This window comes from Eimeria tenella, genomic scaffold, assembly GCF_000499545.2.
Source record: "Eimeria tenella Houghton genomic scaffold, Eth_scaff50, whole genome shotgun sequence".
In the NCBI taxonomy this organism is placed as follows: domain Eukaryota; phylum Apicomplexa; class Conoidasida; order Eucoccidiorida; family Eimeriidae; genus Eimeria; species Eimeria tenella.
This window is the reverse complement of record NW_013543396.1, coordinates 3,351-12,203: the sequence shown is the minus strand read 5'-3', so window position 1 is coordinate 12,203 and position 8,853 is coordinate 3,351. Positions and strand designations below refer to the sequence as shown.

Below are 8,853 nucleotides of genomic sequence, written 5' to 3'. Positions count from 1 at the left end.
AAGGCTACTTTCTTCTTTTCTGGGAATCTAAAAACCAAAAGAAATACAAAATTGCAAAATCTAAAAAGGGTTTTTAAATTCATTTGCTGCAGAGGCTGCGGTGCTGCTGGGCACCTACTGGCAGCAAACGCCGCCGCTGGAGAGGGTTATAGCAGCAGCAGCAGCAGCAGCAGCAGCAGCAGCAGTAGCAGCGCAGCAGCAGCGCCGCTGATGAAGCCTTCAGACCTCGGGGGTCTCAGTCATATTTAAATGCAGCGACGGGGGCCCCAGAGTGGAGGCCCCTAGGGGCCCACTTAGAGGCCCCTGGGGGCCCCTTGAAGTCCCTCCGGGGGCCCCTTAGGGGCCCCTGGGGGGCCCCTGGGGGGCCCGTCAGGGTCCCATCTCCTTCCCATATAGAGCCGAGGCACAGCAGCAAACAGAGCTTTTAATTTCTTGCTGCTGCTAAGGCTGGGAGTGGTGCTGCAGCAGCAGCAGCCTGCCCCTACTGCAGCAGCAATAATAGCAGCAGCAGCGTGCCCCACCAGCAACGGCAGTCTGTGCAGTGGCAGCAGCAGCAGCCTGCGCCTACAGCAGCAGTAGCAGCAGCAGCCTGTCTCTGCTGCAGCAGGAGCCTGCCCCTGCTACAGCAGCAGCCTGCCCCTGTGGCAGCAGCAGCAGCAGCAGCAGCGGCGTGCAAAGCCTGTTGGCAGTGTCTGTACAGCAGCAGCAAACGAGCTTTCTGTATCCCCCGAAGAACTCTAAAAGCATATTATTTATAATTTTGAATAAAATTTATTTTATATATATTTATTGAGAACTAGAGTCCATTTTAATTTGCAAAGTCCCCTACTAGTGCTGCAGTCGAGCCAGTGTCTGTACACCGCGCTGCAGTGTAGACACTGGCATTCTTTGCAGTGTATGGACACCACGCTTCAATTCAAGTTTATTTTTTTTCAAATAAAAGACAAACTTCATTTCAAAAGAATTAATTCATTTCAATTTTGTTTCTGAGAGTGTAAATATCTAATTCACTAAATCCAATTAATTAAAATTATTTTAATTTTCAAATTTCTTAATCTTCGCATTTATTCCAAATTATTCATAAACGGCTCCTCAGTACAGAACTTTGAGAGGAAAAGGTTAAAAACTGTTATGAATTTCAATAAATAGTCTTTCAAGTTTGTTTTTATTCAAAAAGAACAAATTCAAGACGCAGCAGCAAAAGCGGAGAAGTGCCGCTGCTGCTGCTGCTGCTGCTGCTGCTGCTGCGGTTTGCTGCTGCTGCGTTTGCCGGCTTTCTCACGAGTGTAGCAGAGGCAGCGCGAAAGGCAAAATGACGAAAATAAAAATAAATAAAAGAAAATAAAAGAAAAAAACAAAAGTTAAATAATAAAAATGAAATAATTAAAAGATTTGATCGCGAAAAAGCGGAAAACAAAATCGCGAAAAATCATTTTCCGCATTTTTCGTTCAAGTCCGAAACAGCGAAAGCTGAACAGCGCGTTTCTGCAAAGACTGGCGAAACTGACGGCCAAAAAGATCTTTCTTTTGTTTTTTCAATTCATTGTGCGAAATAAAAAAGATTAAATAAATAAAAATAAAAAAAGAAATAAAAAGCTGCAACAAAACCTCAGAAGACACCACGAGCAGCGAACCCGCAGCAGCACTGCAGCGCCAACAGGAAGCAAAACATTTCTTTAGTTTTGAATTTCAAAAACAAAAAATATTTTCAATTTTGCTTTTTTCGAAACAAACCGCTGCTCGTTGCTGCTGCTGCGTCGCGCAGACAGCAGCAGCAGCTGCTGCTGCTGCTGGCGCTGCTGCTCCTGCTGCTGCTGCAGCTGCAGCTGGTTTCGCCGCCTGCATGCGGGAATTGCCGGCGTTTTGCTGTTTTTTTTGCTTCTGAAAAGTCAAAAGAAAGCTGTCTGTTTGTTCTTTTGCTTCAACTCTGCCGCTGCTGCTGCTGCTGCTGCAGCGCCCTCTGGGGCTTTCGGAATTCCCTTTCTCGTTTTGCTGCTGTCTTCCTTTTGCTGCACTTCGCGCCCCAGGCCCCGAGCTCTGCTGCTGCATGCGCGGCTGCTAGCCCTGCTTCTCGAAAAGGCAGCCGCGGCTGCTGCCCCGCGCAGCAGCAGCAGCAGCAGCAGCAGCAGCAATGCAGCCACCCGCCACCGCCCCCAGCCGGGCTGTCGTTACACCCGAGCAGCAAAGGGCCATCGACGCGAAGCTGCAGCAAGTGCTGCGGCTTCCTGGAAATGACAGCTGCGCAGACTGTGGGGCCAAACACCCCCGCTGGGCCTCCGTCAACTTGGGTAAGCAGCAGCAGCAGCAGCAGCAGCAGCAGCAGCAGCAGCAGCGGCGGCGGCGGCGGCGGCAGCGGCGGAGGCGGCAGAGCAGTCGCGGCGGGTGGGACGGCAGCAGCTGCAGCGGCAGCAGCAGCAGCGGCAGCTGCAGCGACAGCTCTGCAGCAGCACCCGAAGCCGCAGCAGCACCAGCTGCTGCAGTAGCAGCAGCAGCAGCAGCAACTGCAGCTGCAGCAGCAGCAGCAGCAGCAGAAAATGGACTCCGAAGCCGCACTGTGTCTCTCTCCTCCCTGGCTGCCTGCACGGCAGATGTGGTCGTGTGCTGTGGGCTGAGGAGCCGCAAGAATGGATATCTTTGACCTTCAGGGTTTAGGGTTTAGGGTTTAGGGTTTAGGGTTTAGGGTTTAGGGTTTAGGGTTTGCGCTGCAGGAGTGGTGATCTGCTTGGAGTGCAGCGGCGTCCACAGAAAGATGGGAGTCCACATCAGCAAAGTCAAAAGTGTGACTCTCGACAGGTGGACCATGCAGTGGGTCAAGGTGAGGGTTTAGGGTTTAGGGTTTAGGGTTTAGGGTTTAGGGTTTGGGGTTTGCGTGGGTGGAGGGTTTGGCGACTCAGTGCATTTGCGGAGTTGTGGGGAGGGCTCCGAGCGGGCGCAGGGCATGTCTCTAGGGTTTAGGGTTTAGGGTTTAGGGTTTGGTGTATTGTTTGCGGCTGAGGCTGAGGGCTAGGTATCTGTTGCGGCAGCAGCTGCGGCGGGCCCGCGGTGTACGTACACCTGAGGACTTGCAGCAGCAGCAGCAGCAGGAGTGCGGTTTGCTGCTGCGTGTTGCTTTTGAACTGGGGTGTACAGACACTGGAAGCAATTGGAAATGAAGTGGGAAGAAGTTATTATGAACATTCCCTGCCGGCGGATTTCAAAAGGCCCACCCGCGCAGACGACCCGCAGTGCGTGGCTAGGGTTTAGGGTTTAGGGTTTAGGGTTCAGGGTTTAGGGTTTGGGGTTGGGGTCTAGCGTCAGGGTTTCGGGCTGGGTTTCAGGGCCAGGGTTTAGGGTTAGTGCCGAAGGTTAGGGTTTAGGCTTAGGGTTTAGAATTAAAGTTTAGGGTTAGAGTTTAGGGTTTAGGGTTTAGGGTTTAGGGGGTCGTTCTGCGTTCGCTAGACCTGAAAATTTGCCGTTCCTTTGCTAGAGTGTGAAATTTCTTTTTGTTTTTTGGATTTCTTTTAATTCTCTTTTTGTTTTTTAATTTGTTTTCATTTTGTTTTTAGGACAATAGAAAATTGGATTCGAACGAAATACGAACGAAAGAATTATTCGCCGCGAGATGTTCCCGAGCCCTGGGCGGCGGTGGCCGAGGGTACATACACCTGAAATAGTTGACGATCTGTCTGCATATGAACTAAATTAGGTTAAAATTAGGATTTAATTTATATTTTCATAAAGTGTTCTTCTAAATTTGAATTAATTCTTTTTATTAATTCGCGTTTCGCTTTGCGGCGGCGCCGGCGCCACCTGCCTGTACACCCCAGCGAGGTGTACGTACACCCCAATTGCGCGCAGGCAAAGACCCCCGGACGCTTTTGCCTTCTGCGGCTCCTCACAAGAAAGAAAAGAGCAAAAAGCAGCAAAGCGGGTGAGCTGAGTTTTAATGTTATTTAATTTCATCATTATTTTGTTTTCAAGTTCCCTTTTTTCGAGAAGATTCGCTCCTTCCGGCTTGTAGAAATGCCCTTGTTCCTCTTCGCCGATTTCACTCCCAAGTGCAACTTTCGCAGCTCTTTTAATTCAAACAAACAACATTGTGTCTTTTTAAATTAAATTCAATCAAAAAGAATCTTTTTAAATATTTATTTTTCCCGGAAGAAAGAGGATCGCGCAGTTCTTTCTGCGCGCAGTTTGAGGTGTACAGACACCTCAGGCAGATGGTGCTGCCCACCCGCTGCACCACTGGGACGTTTAGAAGCTGATACATAAATAAATAAATAAATAAATAAATTAATCAATTTATTTATTTATTTATTTATTTTGTTTTCTTGCTGCAGGGACTCGAAGAAACATAATGCAGCCCCCGCCCCTGCAGTTCCGTAGGTGGCTGCATATGTGTTTTTGGCAGTTTTATTTCTTTTATTAATTTCATTTCTTTTTCTTTAAGTTCTTTTATTTTTATTTCTTTTATTTCTCTGTTTATTAATGCAAATAGAGCTTTATTTGCATGCATTTTCTGCACTTATTGGTCTTTTTTAGTCCAAATATACTTTTTTTTCCCTATGACACAAATCCATTAAATTCAATTTTCTTTGCTGCTGCTGCTTTCGTGCTGCAGCTCTACTGACGCCTGGCTTCTGACTGAGCCCGAGGACTTCGCAGTTTTCAATCCTGATGCTCCTGCAGCAGGCTCTGCTGCTGCTGCTGCTGCACCTGCTGCTGCAGGAAGCACAGCAGCAGCAGCAGCAGCAGCGCCGCAGCTGAGTGCCACAGACCAGCGAGTCCAGGCAGCCAAAGCCACCATTGCCCGTCTCTATGCTGCTCCGAACCAATTTGGTGTGTCTCGTTTGGCTGCTGCTTTTGCTGCTGCTTTTGCTGCTGCTTTTGCTGCAGCTTTTGCTGATCTTTTTGCTGCTCTTCTTGCTGCTCGTTTTGTCTCTGTTGCTGCTCTGCTCGTCTCCTTGTGGCTCCCGGCAGTTCGCAGCTGAGCAACAGCAGCAGCAGCAGCAGGCTGCTGCTGCTGCTGCTGCCGCCGAAACGGCTGCTTCCGCTGCTGCTGCTGCTGCTGCTGCTGCTGCTGCTGCTGCTGCTGCTGCTGCAGCGGCTCCTTGCACTCTATTTGTGCTCTTGTTTCATTTGAGTTTTTTTTGTTTTCTATTTTATTTTTATTCTTTTAGGCTTCGGCACTCTCTCGCAGCCGCCAGTTCAGCCGCAGGGGTTAGAGAGTTTGTCCTTCTTCAACACCCCACAGCAGCAGCAGCAGCAGCAGCAGCAGCAGCAGCAGCAGCCGTCGCTGGGAGCAGCGGGCACAGCAGACTGGGCGATTTGGGGGTCTGCCGGTACGGCCTTTGGAGCAGCAGCAACACCAGCAGCAGCAGCAGCAGCAGCAGCAGCAGCAGCGCCTGCGTGGCCTCAGAGCTTCGGCGCAGCAGCAAGTCCTTCAAACTTACCTGGTTCCTTCATGAGTGGCTCTTCTTCGTTTGCTGCTCTTTCTCCTTCCTTCTGTGCACCAGCTGCTGCTGCTGCGCCTCCTGCTGCTGGCTCTGCTGCTGCTGCTGCACAGCAGCAGCTGCCGCGCCCTGCACCAACAACACCAGCAGCAGCAGCAGCAGCAGCAGACCCGTGGGCTGCATGCGGCACTCGCTTGAGCGGCCAGGCAGCATACAGCCCTTCACAAATTAGCTTGGGGGAGAGCAGCAAACAAGTCAGTCACATTCTGCTGCTCGCAGCAGCAGCAGCAGCAGCAGTCGCTGCTGCTGCTGCTGTGACTTATACCCGGGGTGTATGTGTGTTTGCTGCTGCTGTTGCGGTTGTCTTGCCTGCTGCCGCTGCTTGTATTTGCTGCTGTGCAAAAATGAAATAGCTCGGCGGAGGAGTGGATGTTGCGTCTGTGCTGCTGCTGCTGCTGCTGCTGCTTTTGCTGCTGCTGTTTGTGCTACTGCAGCAAACTGCCGATGCCCACGCTGCCTTGAGTGCCTTGGACGCATTTGCGTTGGCCAAGAAGGTGCAGCAGCCGCCGGCTAGAGCAGCAACAGCAGCAGCAGCAGCAGGGTCCAAGGATGCCCGAGGACAAGAGCAGCAGCAGCAGCAGCAGCAGCAGCAGCAGCAGCCGCAGCAGGTCGTTGCCTCCGCCGCTCCTGTGTCAATGCAGCAGCAGGAGCCCCTGCTGCTCATATAGAGAGCCTTCATCTCTGCTGCTGGAGAAGCAGTGGCGACTGCAGCAGCAGCAGCAGCAGATGTCAGGAATGCAGAGCGTCTACTGCTGCGGCCTTTAGCGGCGGCAGCAGCAGCAGCAGCCGCAGCAGCAGCAGAAGCTGCGGGTGGCAACATTGGCTGCGGCTGCAGCGGCGCTTCGTGTCAGAAAAAATGACAGTTCATGTGTTCGTTGCCTCACTGCAGCGTGGCTAGCTGGCGAGGCAGCTAGCTAGCTAGCTAGCTAGCTAGCTAGCTAGCTAGCTAGCTAGCCATTGGGGACCCCCTGTAGCTAGCTAGCCTAGTGGGGGCTTGGCTAGCTAGCTAGCTGCCTAGCTAGCTAGCTGGCTGGCTCCCTCGCTGGCACGGCAGCGAGCCAGCTAGCTGGCTCGGCAGCTGGTTAGCTAGCTTGCCAGCCAGCGGGCCAGCTAGCTAGCTAGCTAGCTGTCCGGCTAGCTAGCTAGCCAGCCAAGATAAGAGGCCTATTTTGCGTCCGCTGGTGCCTGTGGGGAGTGCCCTTGAGGCCCCTCAGGCACTGCAATGTGTACAGACAGCTGAGGTGTACAGACAGCTGAGGTGTACAGACAGCTGAGGTGTACAGACAGCTGAGGTGTACAGACAGCTGAGGTGTACAGACAGCTCAAGTGTATGAGGTGTACAAACAGCTGAAGTGTATAAGCAGCTGAGGTGTATAAGCAGCTGAGGTGTATAGGCAGCTGAGGTGTATAGGCAGCTCTGGTGTACAGGCAGGTGCCGCAGCCAAGGGTGTATATGCAGCACGAATGCAGATCCTGTTGTGGAGAAATAATTTATACTTCTGTTTTAATTCATTGCAGAGTCATAATAACTATTTTAGTTTCATCAATTTAATTTCATAGCTTTACTTTTTATCTGACATCGAAATGCATTCAACTTAGCAGCAGCGGCTTTCTGGTTGTGACTTTGGCAGCGGCGGCGGGAAGTGCGGCCTAGTTGCAAAATAAGGTAAATAAATTCAAAATTATAATTATTAATAATCATATTTATAATTATAATTGTAATTAAAACTTATTGAAAGTCAATTGCTGCAGCATTTGGGACGGAAGGCGAAGATCGCACTCTCGCCCGCTCTCAGGTGTACAGACACCTGAGGCCGCAGCTCGTTCGAGTGTATCTGCAGCTGGCCACTTTTGTGCAGAATGGACATTTACGTTTATTTTAATGTAAATTTAAATTAAAATGGATCTAGTCTAATTTAATTTAATTTACTTTTGTTATTTTTTGATACAGATGGTATTCGAAGTTGGCTAAATAGATGCAAATTGGCAAAAAAAATCTCAGAAAATGGACTTGAAATATTTTTCAGAAAATTGCAAATAAGGAAAACAAAGAAATATGGCAAATAAACAAATTCATAAATCAATTAATTTTCATTTCTGCCGCACATTCTCATCTTTGCCAATTTACCTTCACTTTTTTCACACAAAATGTCCAAAAAGTATTTATTTGAATTAATTTAAAATCAAATCTTATATTTAAAATCACAACTTATAAAAGCCCGTACGCTGTGCCCTGCTAGTACCCTCTGGAGGCCTCCAAGGGGCCCCCAGGGGACCCCCGGGGCCCCCGGGGGCCCCCGGGGCCCTCAGCCAGCAGCCACACATCTTCTTGTTGCAGATTTCCTCTTATATTTATATTTATTTTAATTCATTTAAAATTATAAAAAGCAAAAAGCCAAAAAGGGGGATATGGCTGCCGCTGCCCGCGCAGCGGCGGGGCCCCTGTGGGGCCCCCTGAGGGGCCCCCAGGGGCCCCTCATAAAAGAGGCCCTCAGCCTTCTTGGGGGCCCCCCGAGGGCCCTTGGGGGCCCCCCTGGAGTTTTGGCTTTCACGAGCAGCCAAACAAAAAGCCATCCAGCAGCAGCAGCAGCAGCAACAGCAGCAGCAGCAGCAGGAAGAGGCAGCCCTCGTTTGGCCGCTTCTCCATTCATTTCTGAGGTGTATGTACACCCCAGCCCTTCATTTTTTCCCATGTTTTCTCTCCAACAAATTTGGGGCCCCGCGGGCCCCCACGAAAGCCCAGGGGGCCCCCCGGGTCTATGGGGACTTCTGAGTTTTGGGGGCCCCCCTGGGGGCCCCCCGGGGGGCCCCCGTGAGGCTTTTGGGGCCCCTTCCCCTCCAGTGGTTTCATTCTTCCAAAGGGGCCCCACCTTGCCCCCAAACTCAAGAATCTGGGGTGTACATACGCCCGAGAATTCCTCTCTTTCGGGTGTAGGTACACCCGAAACTTCCCCACTTTCGGGTGTGCATACACCTGAAGATTCCTCTCTTTGGGGTGTCCATACACCCGCGAGTTCCTCTCTTTGGGGTGTACATACACCCGCGAGTTCCCTTCTGTCGGGTGTCCATACACCGGAAAACCGCCCGCCCTCAGGTGTCCATACACCGGAGCACCGCAGCCTCGGGGGCGTCTGCACACCGCAGGCCTTTGGCCGCTGCGGTGTACGTACACCCCAAGGCCCCACACTCGCCTACTACTGCTGGAACCGAAACCCTTCTTGCCGTTACCCCAAAAGGGCCAACTGCGGCGCCAGGCCCAAGTCCAGAGTCATGCGCAAAATACGCAAAAGACTCCGCACAGGCAGGTGAACCCAAAAGCCCAACAAATGCAAGGCCCGCGGGGCCCCGGGGGCCCCCTGGG

At 51.2% G+C, this 8,853-nt stretch overlaps 1 protein-coding gene across 1 annotated transcript; it reads left to right on the top strand.

Moving 5' to 3' along the window:
* Window positions 1-2,131: 2,131 nt before the first annotated feature.
* ETH_00004040 (ARF1-directed GTPase-activating protein, putative) lies at window positions 2,132-6,160 on the top strand (the record flags this gene model as incomplete). The annotated part of the gene is made up of 9 exons (XM_013377386.1): window positions 2,132-2,288; window positions 2,709-2,815; window positions 3,130-3,224; window positions 3,546-3,634; window positions 3,838-3,910; window positions 4,320-4,361; window positions 4,601-4,818; window positions 5,160-5,686; window positions 5,927-6,160. 9 exons carry the CDS (start codon window positions 2,132-2,134, stop codon window positions 6,158-6,160), a joined length of 1,542 nt encoding a protein of 513 aa, XP_013232840.1.
* Window positions 6,161-8,853: the final 2,693 nt, after the last annotated feature.